The sequence below is a fragment of the Diabrotica virgifera genome, chromosome 1 (assembly GCF_917563875.1).
Source record: "Diabrotica virgifera virgifera chromosome 1, PGI_DIABVI_V3a".
Lineage (NCBI taxonomy): Eukaryota > Metazoa > Arthropoda > Insecta > Coleoptera > Chrysomelidae > Diabrotica > Diabrotica virgifera.
In genome coordinates, this window is record NC_065443.1 from 48,818,777 (window position 1) to 48,838,475 (window position 19,699).

Consider the following 19,699-nt stretch of genomic DNA (forward strand, 5'->3'; position numbering starts at 1 on the left):
CCGAGACTTTTTATGTACGTTGACCCATAGAACACGAATTGTGTGGGTAACAGTTGATCCGGATGTCGATAAGGTTGTTGTAAACAAAAGAACTTGCAGAATTACATAACAGCGATTTTTCGCAAAACAAAACATTTTTTATATTTTTTGGGTCTTTCTAAGCAAAAAATGTTCGTACAAGTTTTTTCGTAGCTTTCATAGTTTTTGAGATAAAGACGGTTGAACTTTCAAAAAATCAAAAAACTAATTTTTGAACCCAAATAACTTTTGACTACAAAATAAAATAACAGTTATGTTTGCAGCATTTGTAATTTCAAGTCAAATTGTACCGATTTTGATTATTTGCATTGCTAAAAATTAATTCTTTTTTATTGTTAGACAAAGCTATAAACACATAGTGCTTGACTGATGTCTCCAATACATCTCTCATTTAAAATCGAACTAGTGCAAGTGCCTGCAAACAGGCTATTTCTACGTAGCATGCTTTAAACGCATGCATTGTGCACGCGTCAAAACGCTCAAACACTATTTGTTTATAGCTTTGTTTAACTATAAAAAAAATTAGTTTTTAGCAATGCAAATAATAAAAACCGGTATAATTTGACTTGAACTTTTAAATGCGATAAGCAGAATTGCTATTTTTTTTTTTAAATCAAAAGTTATTCGTGTTCAAAATTTGCAATTTTTCGATTTCTTGAAAGTTCAACCGCGTTTATCTCGAAAACTATTAGTCCTACGAAAAAACTTGTACTACGAAAAAAGAACATTTTTTGCTTAGAATGGCCCAAGAAATACAAAAAAATATTTTGTTTTGCGAAAAATCGCTGTTATGTAATTCTGCAAGTTCTTTGTTTATAATAATTGTATCGATATCCGGATCAACTGTAACCCAAAAAATTCATGTTCTACGGGTCAAAATATATAGAAGAAACTTATGTAAGTCCCATCTAAATAAAGCAGGCCGTTGTACCCCCTAGCGACAACACTAAATGGAAGATTACATTATTACCGAGGGCCGAAATTCCCTTAGCATAATCAAAAAGTATTTTTGAATAAGATATTTAAAATTAAAAATCACACTCAATTTTCTCTTCTTTTTCACCCCTGTAACTTATTAAAATAAACATTATAAAGGTTTTCAGGGACCTTCGATCCTCGGTACTAATGTAATCTTTCATTCTACGTTCATATTTTTCAAAAATACTTTATTTCCTATTTTTCCTCAGGATTCGAAAAAATTTTTGCATTTAAAAAGCACTTGCCAGAAATTTTGTTCCTACGCTCTTTTAAGTTTAAAATTTACATTTTTGTAATACACAGTTTTATCATTCTATTTTCTGTGCTTTCTCAAATTATGTAGAGTCTTACTGTTTGTGCTCGTAGAAATCTAGTTCTTTTAGTTCTCAGTACTTATAAGCGGTTCTTCGTTTGTTTTCCTTTTATTTTCTGTTTCCATCCTTTTCCGCTTTTATTTGAAAGTCCAGGTTTCGGTAGCCAAAGTTTATTTTGGTCCTATAATGACTTTATACACCCGGATTTTAGTAGATCTTGTATTTGTATCAGTATCTTTGATCTTGGTAACTTTATTAATATGCCTATTATCTTTATGGTAGGAGGACCAAGCGGGGATTTTTGCAGTTACTCGAGCGCGTCGGATTGTTACGTGGGGAGGAACCTTATACCCTGTAAATGTACCTCTACCATATTATTGACTCTTCATACAGGGGTGATTCGTCAGAGTAAGGTAAGGTAAGTTAAGTACATACAAAACAGTGTATATTTCAAAAATCTGACGATTTGAACGGGCGGGCGTAATGGTAGGCGAGCAAAGTATGCTAAATGTGCAGTCACTCGAGCGCTTTGGAGACCTATTGGGTTGTGAAGAGTAGGTCCTAAAACCAAAAAAAGTTAAGTAACATTTTCCATTTTAGTGGGCGCTTGCCATTTTTAATTTAATTTTCCATTTCCAACAATCGTTTTTTCCGATTATAAAGCCATCTATGCATAATTCGAAAAATGGTTTCGAATAAAATTTACTTATTTTTCGTAAGGATTCCAAATCTGCAATAAAAAATGGGGGCTCCTATTTTAAGATTTAGTAACCCCCACCACACCTCCGTTGGGGATCGTGTTTGGTGCCATTCGATAGATTTTTTAAAAATATTAAATAAGTGTTTTTTACAGTTTTTCGATCTGATATTCATTTCGCAAAATATCGCCGGATTCGTATTTAAAATATTAAATTTACCCCCCACCCCTCACTGTGGGAAGTCGTGTTTGGTATCATTCGATAGATTTTTAAAAAATATTGAGCACATATTTTTTAGTTTTTCGATCTGTCATTCATTTCGCGAAATATTCGCTGTTTTCTTGTGAAATTTTGGGACTCGCCCATTTCCTTACGCCCAGCTCAAATCGTCAGAATTTTGAAATATGCACTCTTTTGCATGTACTTAACTTACCTTATCTTAATCTGACAATTTCGAGTATTTTTAAGGATAGATTTTTTTTCGGGTCCCCCTTAACGAACTCCCCTATGTTAAGAGCCAATATATGGTAGAGGTACATCTGCAGGGTACCAGGTTTCTCCCCATATGATAATCTGACGCGCTCGAGTAACTGCAAAAATCCCCGCTTGGGCTCCCCTACCATAAGGAAATGGGCGATTCACAAAATTTCACAAAAATAGCGAATATTTCGCGAAATGAACGTCAGACCGGAAAACTAAAAAATACGTGTTCAACATTTTTTAAAAATCTATTGGATGATACGAAACACTGCCCCTACTAAGAAAGGTGGGAGGCAAATTTAAAATTTTAAATACGAATCCCGCAATATTTTGCAAAATGAACATCAGATCGAAAAACTGCAAAATGCACGTATTAAATATTTTTGAAAAATCTACCGAATGGCACCAAACACGACCCCCAACGGTGCTGGGGTTGGGGGTTACTTTAAAATCTTAAATAGGATTCCCAATTTTTATTGCAGATTTCGATTCTTTACATAGAAATAAGCAACTTTTATGCGAGACATTTTTTCGAATTATGGATAAATCGCGCTATAATTGAAAAAAAAACCGATTGTTGAAAATCAAAAATTAAATTAAAAAATGGAAAGTCCCCCACTTTATGGAAAACCTTACTTAACTTTTGTTGGTTTTAGAGCCTACTCTTTACAGCCCAATCGGTCCTCATTTTATATACGCTCGAGTAACTGCAAATCATTCTTTGACGAAGAAGCTTAGCATTTGGCCATCCGAATTTTGAGCATTACACTAACTTTTGATTTTTCAATAAATATCTTCCTGGCCATGAGTGTTGTCCTTGCTTGTTTAATTATTGACTTTTTTGAGACTAAGGGCCGGTTGTTCGAACGCCAATCAACAATGATCACTATCAAATATATTTAATTACTGTCACCAACTGTCATGTCAATGTCAACTTTGATTGGGTTGCTGAAAACATAATTGATTATAATTATGAGATTAGTTAATCAATTAACATAACAATTATTAACATAATTGATTAACGAATTTCATAACTGTAATCAATAATTATGTTTTCAGCAACCCAATCAAAGTTGACATTGACAGTTGGTGACAGTAATTAAATATTTGTTAATGATTATTTTTGATTAGCGTTCGAACAACCGGCCCTAAGTTTACTATTTAGTAGCTCCTAGATATTTTATGCAGGAATTTGTTTTATTTTTGGTTCCTCAACAAGTAGATGTTTATTGCCATGTTTGAAAAGACATATTTGGGTTTAGAAAACGTTTGGATATAAGTATAAAATTGCTGTATTTCGGACTATACTTAGAGTTTATTATGTTTTACAGTTTTTTAGGTTGTTTTCTATTGATCGGTGATGTCCGTGTACTTGATATTATTGATCATAGTCCTGTTGATCTTGATTACACCTAAGGTCTTGGGAGAAAGCTTTAAGTGGGCACATAATTAAACTAACAATGATTGGAAAGGTGTGGTAAAGACGAAAGAGAAAGCCAGGAAATAACTATAAACAAAAGGTTTTCCAAAGGAGAGTTGCTTTTTGAGAATTCACCTTCATGTAAAAAATAAAACTGCTTGGTAATGCAGTTCGTTATGTTTAATGTAAAATCGTTATCGTCTTTATGTCATAAAGTTTATATTACCTTTATTGTATATATGTAAATTATATTTATTCGTCTGATCCGTACTCTTAGGGCCGGTTGTTCGAACGCTAATCAAAAATGATCATTATCAAATATTTAATTACTGTCATAACTGTCAATGTCAACTTTGATTGGGTTGCTGAAAACATAATTATTGATTACAATTATGAAATTAGTTAATCAATTATGTTAATAATTGTTATGTTAATTGATTAACAAATCTCATAATTATAATCAATTATGTTTTCAGCAACCCAACCAAAGTTAACATTGGCAGTTGTGACAGTAATTTAATATTTGATAGTGGTCATTGTTGATTAGAGTTCGAACAACCGGCCCTAAAATAATCAATATAAGTATTTTGCATTTATAGGCTATCCTCTGTTTCAGTTATATTTGTTGCGGCTGACATCGGCATTTGATTTAGATAAAGCATTAAATGTTACTATAATAGTAATTGCATATTTAGTTAAAAAATATATTACCTTCTTTACATATAAAAACTAATTTTAATATAAAATATATCACAATATATAAATATGTACATTCAGTAAATTTTACATTACTGCACACACAGGTTCCTCAAATTTCTCACGCCCAGTGGCTCCGAAATATTTTTAAACATGGTAAATATAACTTCAATATACATATAAGGGAAGAGGACACAGAGTGTACACCAAAAATTAGATAGAGATAAAAACAACCTATAACTAGTAGAAATCAATAACTGGAGCAATAAATATAAAACAAAAGAGAATTACGAAACACTGCTATTCATATTATAAGAACAACGAATGCTCGTGGCGGAAATGAGAATCCTTAGATATATGGGTGTATCCAGCAATAAAAAGGATAAAATTAAATAAATTGGTATAGTAGGGGATGTCTAGGGGTGGCACCAATTGATGCCAAAATGAAGAAGCATATGTTAAGATGGTTTGGTCATGTTCAACGTCGAGATGTTAATCACCAAATGCAAAGAACTGCTGAACTGCAAGTTCCTGAAAGGAGTAGGAAAAGAAGACCAAAGAAGACCTGGGGGTAGACGCTTAGGCAGGGCATGTCGGTGAAAAGGATTGGTGTTGATATGACCAAAGATAGACACACTAAGAAAGCCGACCCCGCATACGCATAAAGATCTAACAGCAAAGTAATTTCGGAAAACTAATTAATATTAGTCCTGAAGTTTAGTAGCGTTGGTCATCTTTATTTTCATTTTCATGTGCAATTTCTACCGTCGTATCAGCTATTTTACTAGTTGTTGAATTTTTCTCACTTTCTTGTTCTTTAGATAGTGGAATTGGATCTGGTTGATAGTGTGGTATATTTAATCTTGATAGAACTCTGCAAAATCAAAAAATCACATTAAGAAAGGATACTTGAAGGAAAAAACATAAAATAGTTAATATTTTTAAAGAAAAGCATAATATATACATTAAGGCTTCTGAAGAAAACCTATCAATTAGCGGTTAGTTTATTAATAAGTTAATGTGATTGTGTGCGAGGAGAAGTTAACGTTATTTTTTAAGAGAGCCTTAGCACATAACTTTTAACCCGGGAGCACTCACTTCTGTCATGTCTAGTCGCGCGTAGAGAAAAAATCTCACAATACAAATTTAAATACGAATTTAAAAAAATTTCTATTTTATAATATTTTTATTTACTTGTTATATTAAAAATACTTATTTCTAACAATTTTAAAGCTATTTGGTTCTCACCAAAGCCATAAATTTCACGAAGAAAAATTAAAAAAATAAAAAAATAAAAAAATAAAAAAAATGTTCCACGCATTACTTTGATTCTCCTTGAGGCACTTACGAGTGAAAAGCAATGTTGCAAAATTGTTCATCAAGTCTCAAGATTTTTTCTGACGGCCCGACTCCTCCCGGTTTAAACAAAGGGCAATAGATCAACTGTTAATCATACTAGTAGTATGACAATATCAGCTTCACTTATAATTTATGCTTTCTTTCAATTCCCTTTTTCCCGGCATTACACAGTTCTTCTAAAATTTTTGGTTTTTGGTTCTTCAATTTTCCTTCCTACCAAACTTCCTTTGTCACAGATATGGAAAACGGCACAATTCAAATTAATTTAGTGCGAAATTTAAATTCAAATTCATCTTCTTTTTGTTCCAAAATATTATTTTTTCTTTCTGTGATATTATTTTTTAAGAGAGCGACCACTGCTCCTATTCCATTCATAATTTTCCAGGTAATAAATTGGCTCTACCTTTATTGTGTCTAGAACAGAAATATTTTCTTCGATCTGTCGTTTATATTGTAAATGCCGGTGTGTAAAGGATATGTCACTCACCTGCATTCTGTGGAAGATTTTCTATGTATTTTGATCGATTTCTATCAGCTTTGCTGCTTTAAATATATGGTACTACCGTTAAAATATGCAAACTGTCTTCATTCCCAGAATTTTTTTTTCAGTTTCTTGCATCCAATGTGATTAATAATAAAACTCAGCACAATTTAACCCAAATTTGCAATTGTGCGAACGTCTCTGACATTCAGGCCAATGTGTCTTATAATTATTAGAGAGTGCTTAACACAGTCAAAAGTCGATAAGTCGATTTGGTTCCTTATGGTTTTATTCTCTGATTCTACATTTGACTTCCAAGTGTATAGTCTTAGCGTTGATTGGCCGGTCTGACTCAAAAATAGGAGTGAGGTTACAATAATTACCATCCAGCTGAAAATTGACAGGATTGTTCAAAATAACATCATAAATTAAATCTGAAAAGTCCTCATAAATCCGACCCGAGCAAAAAAATTTACGCGGGGTTAAAGTTCACCAAATATGGTTTTTAGCGATTTTCTGCGAAACGGTAAGTTTCATAACGTCAATATCATAAAATTAGTTTTAACAAAAAATGTAGATTCGATAATTATCTATAAAAAATGTCTTAATACTTTTTTTCCAAAGAGCCACCGTTTTTGAGATACAAAGATTCAAAGGGTGTAAAGAGTTGTAATCGTCATAATATTATGTATTAGTACACCACGTATATACATCATTGAAGCTGAAGCTGGAATACAAGTAAACATATTTATTATTCTATATTCAATTGTCTGTGTGACTAGGGTCGTAGGTGCTACTATAGGATGCGATCTATCGGCGCGTTTCTACTATACAGCTTGCGGTCTGCCATTATCTGTATTATAGTACACCGCGTATATTCTCCACGCATGATCGTTTTCCAGAGGTTGACAAAATTGTATCTATTGCTAGTGGTGTCGTTGGTGATAGTACAATTAATTGTTATAAAGCCCGTGAAATTGGACTTGACTCTGTGTCAAAAATAACAGGATTAACATTTAACAATATTAAATTAAAACGCGCAGACAAAGTAGTCCTTCTCTTAGCTATGAATAGAACCATAAAAGTTCACGATAAAAAAGTATCTGTTGACCCTGTATTATTGTTCCATAAAGATGTTGCTGCAGTTCTACAACGTTGTTCTGCAGCTTCCCGTAAAATCATTATAGCCATCAAATACGACAGTAACTCTGGGACCAAACTGACGCCATACATAGTGAACGTATTTATCTGAGATAACGTTGAATGTTTCTTTGCTATGCCACACAATGCGATGTAATAGAAATCCTCCATCAATGATGTTTGTCGCATTTATGTTGTTATCAATATTTATCTTCTGCAAACAATCGTAAATGGCAGAATTTTGTGTTTTACGCATTCCAATATCGTCAAACAATGATAAAGGATAAGGAGCCAATTCATAGCCAAAATATTCTCCAATTTCATCTTGAAATACCTCAGTAATACTAATTCGTTGAAACAATAATACAGCGTCAACAGGTACTTTTTTATCGTGAACTTTTATGGTAATATGCATAGCTAAAAGAGGGACTAATTTGTGAGCGCGTTTTAATTCAATATTGTTAAATGTTAGTCCTGTTATTTTTGATTAAGGGTCAAGCCTAATTTCACGAGCTTAATAACAATTAATTATTGTACTACTATCACAAACGACACCACTTGCAATAGATACAATTTTGTTAACCTCTGGAAAAGAGTCATGCATGGAGAATATACGTGGTGTACTATAATACAGGTACTGGGTAGACCGCAGGGTAACCAGGGGCGGTTTTGGGGGTTATAACCCCCCATGGGATGTACTTTGACCTCTATACGCTTAACACCATACCCATCAGAGACCTTCCAGTAGTTGTAACCCCCCTTCATTAGTTGTAACCCCCCCCCCCCTTAGGATCATCCTGGTTACGCCTATGAATACTATTATAGAACTTACGACGCTAGCCACGCAGGCAATTGATTATAAAATAATAAATATGTTTACTTTTATTTCAGCTTCAGTGATGTATATACGTGGTGTACTAAACTCTTTCAACCCTTTAAATCGTTGTATCTCAAAAACGATGGCTCTTAGCAAAAAAAAAGCATTAAGACATTTTTTATAGATAATTATCTAATCTACTTTTTTTGTTGGAACTAATTTTATAATAAAACTTATGATAGGGGAGCAAAGTATGCTAAATGTGCAGTCACTCGAGCGCTTTGGAGACCTATTGGTTTGTGAAGAGAAGGTCCTAAAACCAAAAAAAGTTAAGTAACATTTTCCATTTTAGTGGGCGCTTGCCATTTTTTAATTTAATTTTCCATTTCCAACAATTGTTTTTTCCGATTATAACGCCATCTATGCATAATTCGAAAAAATGTTTCAAATAAAAGTTACTTATTTTTTTGTAAGGAATCCAAATGTGCTATAAAAAATGGGGGCTCCTATTTAAGATTTTAAAGTAACCCCCACACCACCTCCGTGGGGGGTCGAGTTTGGGGCCATTCGATATATTTTTAAAAATATTAAATAAGTGTATTTTACAGTTTTTCGATCTGATGTTCACTTCGTGAAATATCTCGGGATTCGTATTTAAAATATTAAATTTACCCCCCACCCCTCTCCGTGGAAAGTCGTGTTTGGCATCATTCGATAGATTTTTAAAAAATATTGAGCACATATTTTTTAGTTTTTCGATCTGTCATTCATTTCGCGAAATATTCGCTGTTTTCTTGTGAAATTTTGGGACTCGCCCATTTCCTTACGCCCAGCTCAAATCGTCAGAATTTTGAAATATACACTCTTTTGCATGTACTTAACTTACCTTATCTTAATCTGACAATTTCGAGCTTTTTTAAGGATAGATTTTTTTTTCGGGCCTCCCTTAACGAGCTCTCCTGTGTTAAGAGCCAATACATGGTAGAGGTACATCTGCAGGGTACCAGGTTTCTCCCCATATAATAATCTGACGCGCTCGAGTAACTGCAAAAATCCCCGCTTGGGCTCCCCTACCATTACCGTTTCGCTGAAAATCGCTAAAAACCATATTTGGTGACCTTTGACCCCGCGTAAATTTTTGCTCTGGTCGGATTTATGAGGACTTTTTAGATTTCAATTATGATGGTATTTTGAACAATCTTGCCAATTTTTTTAGCTGGATGGTAATTTATGTAACGTCGGATGTGTAAATTCACCAATAAAAATTATAATTATAAAAGTTATAATTTTCATGTGAGTATTCGATATAAGGAATTGACAGATCGCAAATCGATCTCCACCTTCATTTCTGTTTCCAAAGCCATAATCCTATAATATTCAAACAGCGTACTTAGTCGACTTTATCGGTAACATCTCCGAGTACTGTGCTATTTTCTGCTGCGTTGACAGGATCTAGAGCATCAGTAAGAACTTTGTAAAATGCTTCTAAATTATCTTAGTAAAATCTACAGTCAAAGGTCACTTTAAAAACTGTATATCCCTCATAGTTCTCTAAACTAATCTTATTTCAGCTAATTTAAAAATTCTTGACCAACTTTAATGAATGCAGCATCTATTTGATTCTCGAAAAAGTTGGTCCTTAGGTAATATTCGCAGTCATTATGTTTAAGTGAATTTCAAATCAAATTCTTTTCGGAGAACGATATTTATTTGTCGGTTCCTGTACTACTAGATTAAGAACTTAGTTTGTTTCTGAGCAGATGTCGCTACAATATTCGTGACATTTCGTTCGTTGCAATCAGAGACGGCAAGCGTTGAGTTATCTGGCTTGATCGGAGAGAAGAGGATATGGGACTACTGATGATGGGGCAAACAAGCCCCGAAACCGGTATAGAGTCCTTCTGCACTCTGCGATTGAACTAGAATGTACTGCTGCAGCATATTCGGGTTGCCAAGAAAATGAAAATGTTTATAAAGGACAACGCACACATCTTATGGAAAATATAATGTCACTCAAATTCAATAAAATTTATATGAATATATTCGTTTCAATTTAACGGTCAATTCTTATCATTGCGCCAACTCTTAATTTTCAATAATAAGAGCAGAAATTGATATAAATCAATCTGAAATCAAATGGGTAGCTACATAAGTTAGAGAGAGAAAAAATATTTTAAAATACCCAAATTATGGGTACTTCATAAATCTTCTCGGGCTATTAAGCATCTTATTATAATAGTTTCACTAATCCGCTTAGGCATAGCGGGTTTTAAGCTGTTTTGAATAGCACCCAGAGCAATAGTGATTATAACTGACGCGTTTATAGACTCCAAAAATGTGATTTCGATAAACTTTAATTGCAATTTGCGCCGTAATTAATCATAATTAAGAGTTGGCGCAATGATCAGAATTGACCGTTAATTTAAAACGAATCTATTCGTATAAATTTTATTGAATTTGAGTGACATTATATTTTCCATAAGATGTGTGCGTTGTCCTTTTCAAATTCTTTTCTACTGAATCAATGACTATTGCTTTTTTACAACAATTTGGCATTTCACTCCATTGTTTTTACAACGTAACATCCAGTGAAGCAACTAGAGTGAAAAATTTGAAAATTAGCAAGTTTCTTTACTTAAAATTATATTGTCCTGAAATGGTTTTAGTGCTTCTCCTAAATTTCAAAATAATTCTATAAAATTAAAAATTACAGATTTTGCTTTACTTTCATTCATAAGCTTATTTCTCTATTAATTCTCTATGATTTCCATCTAACTGTAACTCATCTAAATACTTGAATTTTTATACTTTTAAATTTTTAATATTAATAAACTTTTCATATAATTAATGAGTATACTTTATACCATACTAGTATAAATAAAAAAAATAATGAGTATACTTACAATATTGATATACCAACAATGACATTAATTACCAGTGACAGATAATTATATAAGCCGCTGTTTGTATTTATCGTAGCATTGTATATTGCTGGATATACCAGACCGGATAGCAGCGAAATTAAGCTCTGTATTATACTCATGAGAGCCATAATATTTCCCATTTCTTCCGGTCTGAGCATATAAGACATTACTGTCTTCCACATAAGCATAGTTAATCCTCCAAAACAGCCAAGAACGTTAGCTAAAATATTATTGAAATTAAATCAACTGAAATAATATTTCATATATTTAATTTATTATATAATTATAAAATGACGATTTATAATTTTTTACTAAAAACGATGCACATATACAACATTCAATACAAGTCTTCAATAAACATTTCTTTCTAGGAAGATGTTTTATTTACTATGAAGGTAGCATGACGAAGTGAAGTACTTCCTCATTTTTTTAAAGATATAATGAACTATTTAAAATCACTTCAAAATACGACGTGAAGGTAAAAATGACCTATGCTAATGGAATGGTCAAGGACGAATGAATAGGCATAAAAAATAATATCTTGATATAACATACGTCAATGGGTATAGCGAAAAAATTTAAGAGCAAGAAGGCGATAATATAAATAATCCTAAATGAGAAGAAGAAAACAACAAAGAAATAGGGAATAAATCAGCAAAATAGAAGAAGAGACAAAGAATAGACAACAAATAGGTGTACCAATTAGCAGAAAGAATATGAATACAAACCTAAAGAATGGAACATTAGAATTATTGTACTTATCTCAAAGAGTAGTAGAAAATAATTGTGTTCAAATTATGCAACAACCACGCTAGAATTTATGAATTTTTGAGAAAAAAGGATTTCTTCATTCACTAGGATTATCGCTGCTTCTTTGATTTTTCTCTTTTCATATTCGTTTCCTTCATAACTCTTGATACACCTTTTCACCGTGTTCTGTGTTCAATGTCCATTTTGTCGAAATCCCTATTTTTGATCTATGTTTCATGTTCGTTGATCCTAATGCTTAAGAGTTTTGCAGTTTCTTCCACATAAAACGTATTTTGTAGATGCAGTTCTTTGTCCTCTCCTGTTCGGTTTGGTTTTGTCCTCTCCCGTTTCCTTCATAACTATTGATGCACCTTTTCACCGTGTTCTGTGTTTATTGTCCATTTTGTCGAAATCCCTATTTTTGATCTATGTTCCATGTTCGTTGATCCTAATGCTTAACAGTTTTGCAGTTTCTCCCACGTAAAATGTATTTTGTAGATGCAGTTCTTTGTCCTCTCCTGTTCGGTTTGGTTTTGGACAGAATTGATCTGAGGGTTTTAATCAATTTAAATGTTGTTATATTCTACTTATTCCCTAACCTTTTTAACTTTTCTGATAGGTCCTTTATAATTTTTTTTTATTTGTTTTCAAATACAATCTGTTACATCACAAAAAAAAGTAACACTGAGCAATTTTGTTGAACGAACAAATGTGGAGGAGTTTTAGTCCAATGACTATCAACTAATAGTAGATTGTTACTAATAACTACACTGTCACATATTTTCACTTAAAACTTTAAAACACTTATGTTCTAAATGGCAAGTCAAGAGGAGTTCTAATTTTCAGTCTATTTAGTTGAGTAGGGTTGTCCAATAAATCCACTGCTTATTCGTTGGGGTGCTTTTCCAGTCGTTTGAAATATTTATCACCGCATCTAATGATCATCTGCTTCACGGTCTCGATCTTCAAGTCCCTGTAAATGTCTGCATTTGGAATGAACCACGGTGCATTTGTGATAGCACGAAGAACCTTTGATTGAAATTGCTCCAGTATTGCTAGGTTGCTGTCTGCTACAGTTCCCCACAGTTCAATCCCGTATGTCCAGATGGGCCGGATGATTGCTTTATACACTAATAATTTGTTAGATAGAGATAAAGTGGATTTTCGGCAGAATAACCAGCAGTGTTTTTTGTATTTTATTCCTAATTGCTTCCTCTTCGTCCAGATGTGTGTTCTCCATGTTAGCCCCTTGTCAAGGTGTAATCCGAGATATTTTACAGTATCATTTTTAGGAATATTCTTGTTATGCATTATAATATTCGGTGTTTCTTTGTGACATTTAATGAATACTACGTTAACTGATTTTGCTTCGTTGATCTTTATCTTCCATTTCTTAGCCCATATTTCAATTAGATGTATGATTTGTTGCAATATTTCAACTGCCTGTATGGAATCTAGGTTTTTTACCAGAATTGCAGTGTCATCTGCGAATGTTGCGATTGTAGATTCTTCTCCAGTAAAGATTGTGTAGAGAATTGATCCCAAAACGCTGCCTTGCGGGACCCCAGCATTTATGTTGTGAATTGCAGACACACTTTCTTCGTATCTTGTGTAAAATAGCATTTCTTCGAGATACGATTTTAGTATTGTATATAGCGGCTGAGAGGTTTCTTTCTTCAGTTTGAATAACAATCCTGGATTTCAGACCTTGTCAAATGCTTGACTTACATCCAGGAAAATGGCATTGCAATAGCTCTTTTCATGAAAGGCTGATTGTATCTTTTCTACCACTCTATGCACTTGTTCAGTTGTGCCGTAGTTTTGGCGAAAACCGAACTGATGATTTGGTATAATATTGTTTGTCTGTATGTCAATAATTAGTCTACTTGCAATGTTTTTCTCTGCAACTTTGGACATAATTGGTAATAAGCTAATGGGTCGGTAGGATGTAATCTCATGTGGAGGTTTTCCTGGTTTTCTAATCGTTATGAGTTCTGCTAACTTCCATTGTGCAGGAAAGTAGCCTGTTCTTAGTATCGAGTTACTGATCTGTGTTAAACTTACTATTCCTTTTCTAGGTAGGTTATTTAATTATGTTTATCAGATCATGTCCAGGCGACTTCTTTTTATTGAGGTTTTTTATTAGACCTTTTACTTCATTAGGAGTTGCCCATTTGAGTGTTAGATTCATTTGATTAGGACTATCTAAATATTCATAGATGTCGTCATGTTCATTGGTTATGTCTGTCCTTTATAATATGTTATTGATGTTAACCTTGAGTACAACAAAAGGAAACAACAAAATAACACAAGCCAGCCAGCTACACTCAAAAAAAGGGACCCAAGGTTAACAACAATACCATATTATGTAAAGGGCTTATCAGAAAAATCAAAATGGATAGGAAATGAGTGCATCATAACAACATTTAAAATGGCCAACACTCTCAGAAAAATCCTGTCCAAAACCAAACCGAACAATACGCAGCGGAGGTGCACCTCTCTGCATCTGCATCTACGAAATATCTTGTGAATGTAACAATTGGGAGAAACTGTAAGACCCTTAGGTGCCAGGATCAACGAACATTAAACGTGCATCAAAAAGAGGGATTTATGTAGATTACAGGTATGAAAACCTGCCTGGGACCATAAACAAAGTCCACGGTGAAAATATGCATCTGTGGTCATGACTGAAACGGATACGAAAAAGGAAAAAATCAGAGAAGCAGCCCTCACCCTACCGAATGCAGCACACTTTGGTTCCCAATACTTAAAGAAGAAGTGAACAACAAAAATATACCAATAATAAAGGACAGGGAAATGTGAACCATATATCACCATTCTAGACTACACATATGCAACACACAATACATAAAACGAACTTAAGTACATCAAAAACTCTTTATTAAAAACAATTACAAATACAGAATCATATAACACACATAATTATTGCACAAATACACAATAGACCAGGGCGGATCTGTGAAAAAAGGTCTATTTTTGGATGTGCGAGGTGGCATTCGGATTTTTGCAGATAAAGTTAGGTAACAACTTCAACAATAATAATTGGCTTATGCCCCTTCTACAATAATGCCCGGAACATTAATAAAAAAATTAAAGTTTTTAAAAATTTCGAAAATCATAGATTTTTTTCTATTTTCTTTACTTATAACTTTAAAACGATTTATTTTGGAACAAAGTCGTAGAAAAATAAAATAAAGATAATTGAATTTTGTATGATAAACGACTGATTAAAAATGTCTTAAATTATTACCCTTTCTGCAAAATAGCACTAAATAGAAAATAAGGGGCCAAAATAAGTCTGTTTTTATTCAACGTTTTTCAACCACTTTGGTTGCACTTAGAACCTTCGTAATTCGCTTAGAAAATTCTTACAACATATTTAAATCGTTCACCAAATTTCATTAAAATCGACTTGATAGATTTTGCAGAATAATTTTGCAATCTAATTTTTTTTTTAAAACTTCAAATTTTTAAAAACTTTCTGAAGAAAAAGTAGACCATTTAGAAGTTTGCTAATTTTTTTTAAATATAAAGAAGTTCTCTATCTATCTAGTACACTTTACAGAATTAAAATCGGATTATTTAAGGGGTCTCAGCACTGTTTTAAAGTTTTAAACAATTTTTTGGCTTATAAACAAATACAGTGAGGACGTTTGAGTTGGCATAAATTCATTTTCTCGAGAATAGGCGTCTCTGGAGATAAATTCCGAAATAGGTCGATATTTATTTTTAATTTCTAATTTTTTGGTATATATATCATATTAGTGACGTCATCCATCTTGGCGTGATGACGTAATCGATGATTTTTTTAAATTAGAATAGGTGCCGTGTGATAGCTCAATCGAAAGGCTATTCAATTTTGTATTCACTAATATAAACACTAACAAACATAACTATTTATACAGGATTTGAATTAAAAAAAAAATTTAAATTGAATTAGTTCCAATATTTAGATTACGTCATCACACCCAGTCACTAGTATGATATTTATGCCAAAAAATTATAATTTAAAAATAAAAATCGATATATTTCGGGATTTATCTCCAGAGTCTCCCATTCTGAAGAAAATGAATTTATTCCATATCAAACGTCCTCTCTGTATTTGTTCATAAGCCAAAATATTGTTTATAATTTTAAAACAGTGCTGAGGCCGCTTAAATAATCCGATTTTAATTCTGTAAAGTGTATTAGATAGGTAGAGAACCTCTTTATATGTAAAAAAATTAGCAAATTTCTAAATGGTCTACTTTTTGTTTAGAAGGTTTTTAAAAAATTTGAACTTTTTAAAAAAAATTTAGATTGCAAAATTATTATGCAAAATCTTTTAGGTCCATTATAATGAAATTTGGTGGACAGTTTAAGTATGCTGTAAAAATTTTCTAAGTCAATTATGAAGGTTCTAAGTGCAACCAAAGTGGTTGAAAAACATTTAATAAAAATAGTCTTTTTTGCCCCCTTATTTTATATTTATTGATATTTTGCAGAAAGGGTAATAATTTAAGACATTTTAAACCACTCGTATATTATAGAAAATTCAATTATCTTTATTTTCTTTCCCTACGACTTTGTTCCAAAATGAATCATTTTAAAGTTATATGCAATGAAAATAGAAAAAAATCGATATTTTTCGAAATTTTTAAATATTTAAAATTTTTTATTAATGTTTCGGGCATATTTGAGAAGGAGCATAATAAGTTAATTATAATTATTGAAGTTGTCACCTAACTTTATCTGCAAAAATCCGAATGCCACCTCTCACATTCACCTCAAAACAGATCCTACTGGTCTACAAAATGATTAGAATTTGATGTATCACAGAGCATCAAAACATCCTTTCCGGCCATAGCTGGCTGTTGCCAACGTACCAACCATTATAGGCAAAGTAGGTCCAATTATTATTTTGTTGACATGTCAAAAGTGTGACAAACATTAACAAGAAGAGTTTAGCGGTTGTGGTTGTATAAAACTTGTCAACAAATTATTGTTCTTAATTTATTTTTACCACGATTTCCGTAGTGGAAATCGAAACTTTAGTTATTTTAGGTAAATCGTGTAATTGTCATTACAACCTAACTGTAGCTGATCCCATATAAACATAACATTCAATAGTATCATATGTGTTAGGATTTTGATCGTCCTTATCTTTTAATTGGACCTTAATTTTGGAAGCATTTAAAGTGGAAATTTAAATTTATATTTAAAGTGGAATTAAAGCATTTGCATTTAAAGTGGAAATAAATCAAAATACATAAAATATATACTTACTAATGTAAATATAGATATCGCTTTTTGCTATGGCTCGAAGAAAAGTAGCTATTGTTATGCATGTAACACCCAACAAGGCCAGCCGCATCTCCTTGATTTTCAAAACCTTATACAAAATATAAGTACCCAAGGATGCTATAATCATATGTCCAATAGTGGTGATGCTGCTTACTAAATTTAATTTGCTTATGGTCCAATGAAGTCTGTTCCTCAAATATAACGAAAAAACTTGCATGTCTCCCATGCCAAAAGACCATATTAACTGGATGGCTATAACGCTGTACAAGTATCTATTTATGTTATTTTCTCTTTTTCTAAATGCCTCTTGTAAAACTGTTTTGATGTTTAAGTGGGCGCATATGTCCTTTAAACTAAATATCTAAAAACAATATTTTACTGTTTAGAATATCGTCTAATTAATAACAATTTACAACTACTCTCAAGATGGTTATAAAGTTTTAGCTATATTTCAGTCTATTTCCGCAGAGGTAGATGTAAGATACAACGAAAAAATAAGAACTACAGAGGAAGTATTGCTCTATAATTTTCTTGACAATTGCATTTGGATGCTGGAAAAAATGCTCGATCAAAATGAATTTATTCAAAAAAATTACAAAAAAGAATAAAAAAGGGTTGCTGTAAGTGTTCAAATTGATGCCCACCTTGATCAATGCATTTACTGCAATGTTTCGCAACAGAGAGGAAGGTCCAGTAAAGTACGTCAAGCTGTCCGCGAATATTTTCAAATTCTTCTTCAGTTGCAGTTCAGAGGAAATCAAGGGTATTAGGTCACTTGACAAAGTGAACCACCCAACGTGGAAAGTGGAAAAAGATGGCGGCGCGTGATATGTAGAACCACGTTAAAGACTGAGTTAAATAAATTAAAGAAAAATGAACTAATCGACATAATTGTGACGTTAAAAGTACCAGTGAATGTTGCAAATCCACAAGTGATTACCTATATACATAAAATTGGTGAATTTATAATAGTCCAGGAACCGAAGCTTTTCACCTCGCAATTTTTACAGAATGAATCGATTTGCTTGAAAATTTGAGAATAAGTAGTGGATAGTTCAAGGATCAAAATCTATATGATGTCAAAAGGCGCTTTTACCATGGGGGTGGTTGCCACCCCATGTCCTGGGTGGAAATTTTTTATTATATTTTGGCCTCAAAAGTTGATAAAAACGTTTATTCTAAGCAAAAAATGTTCTATACATTTTTTTGATAATATTAATAGTTTTCGATTTATTCGCTATCGAAAGTGTTAGTTTTATATCGAAAAAATCAATGTTTTACCAATTTTACTCATTTACGATTTACTCAATTTTTGCCATAGAAAAAATTTTTTCAAACCAAGTTCTTGGGAATTAAATAACCTACAATTTCATATTAAAACATTTTTTCTTATCTCTGTTGCTAATCTTTCTATTCTGAAGAAAATGGCATTTTTTTACCAAACTACAAAAATTCGTTATTCGATTTTAACTCTAGTTTTTTTAAAAACTAATCATTTTAAGCCACTCAAGCTTCTAAAATATATAAATAATACATAAATGAAGAAGAATGAATAAGGCCATAGACTAAAAACACCGCCAACTTACATTATTATGCTTCCAAATGGATTTCTCCTTTTTTTTTTTTCAAAAAAATACATTGATTTTTTAACCGTAACTTTTTTCATTTTTATTTTATAACGTTTGTTAAAAAAAATTTTGTAGGTTTGTATAAGATCTATAAGCATATTATTACTAAATCTTTTAAAAATCCTCAGTCGCAAAAAGAGGTGACTTTGAAAGGGTTGGTAAAGATGGTTTTTGCATGTTATTATAAGTTTTATTTGTCAATAGTTCACTGAATTTTTGCCGTAGAAAAAATTTTTGCAAATCAGACTCTTCGGGATTAAATAAGCTACAATATCATTCTTAAACATTTTTTCGTATCTCTGATGCTAATCTTTCTATTCTGAAGAAAACCCATTTTTTTCCAAACTACAAAAATTCGTTATTCGCTTTTAAATCCATTTTTTTTTAAACCCATCATTCTAGGCCAGTCAAACTTCTAGAACCTATTAATAATACATAAGTAAAGAAGGCCAAATAAGATCAATGACTAATTTTAATTAGGGTGGTGATTAGGGCGGTTGATTCCGATCACTTATTCGCTGAAAAAAATAGGGACTGATATTCTTTTCAGTATAAGTCACTTAATTTTTGAGCTATAGACTTTTTTCCTATTTCTGGAGCTATTTTTAAATACTTTAAATTATTTTGAACAAGCTATCCGTGAAGAATGCATAGTTTCTCCGTCTTTTGAC

The 19,699-nt window shown here is 32.3% G+C and overlaps 1 protein-coding gene across 1 annotated transcript in view; it reads right to left on the reverse strand.

Moving 5' to 3' along the window:
• Positions 1-4,619: 4,619 nt before the first annotated feature.
• Positions 4,620-19,699, reverse strand: part of LOC114324750 (proton-coupled folate transporter) — a 68,524-nt gene continuing 53,444 nt past the window's right edge. Inside the window, exons 5-7 of the mRNA XM_028272581.2 lie at positions 17,383-17,761; positions 11,326-11,566; positions 4,620-5,499 (exon numbers count right to left, since the gene is read on the reverse strand). Coding sequence (XP_028128382.2) covers positions 5,343-5,499; positions 11,326-11,566; positions 17,383-17,761 — 777 coding nt within the window. The 3' untranslated portion in view covers positions 4,620-5,342. The remainder of the gene's footprint in view (positions 5,500-11,325; positions 11,567-17,382; positions 17,762-19,699) is intronic.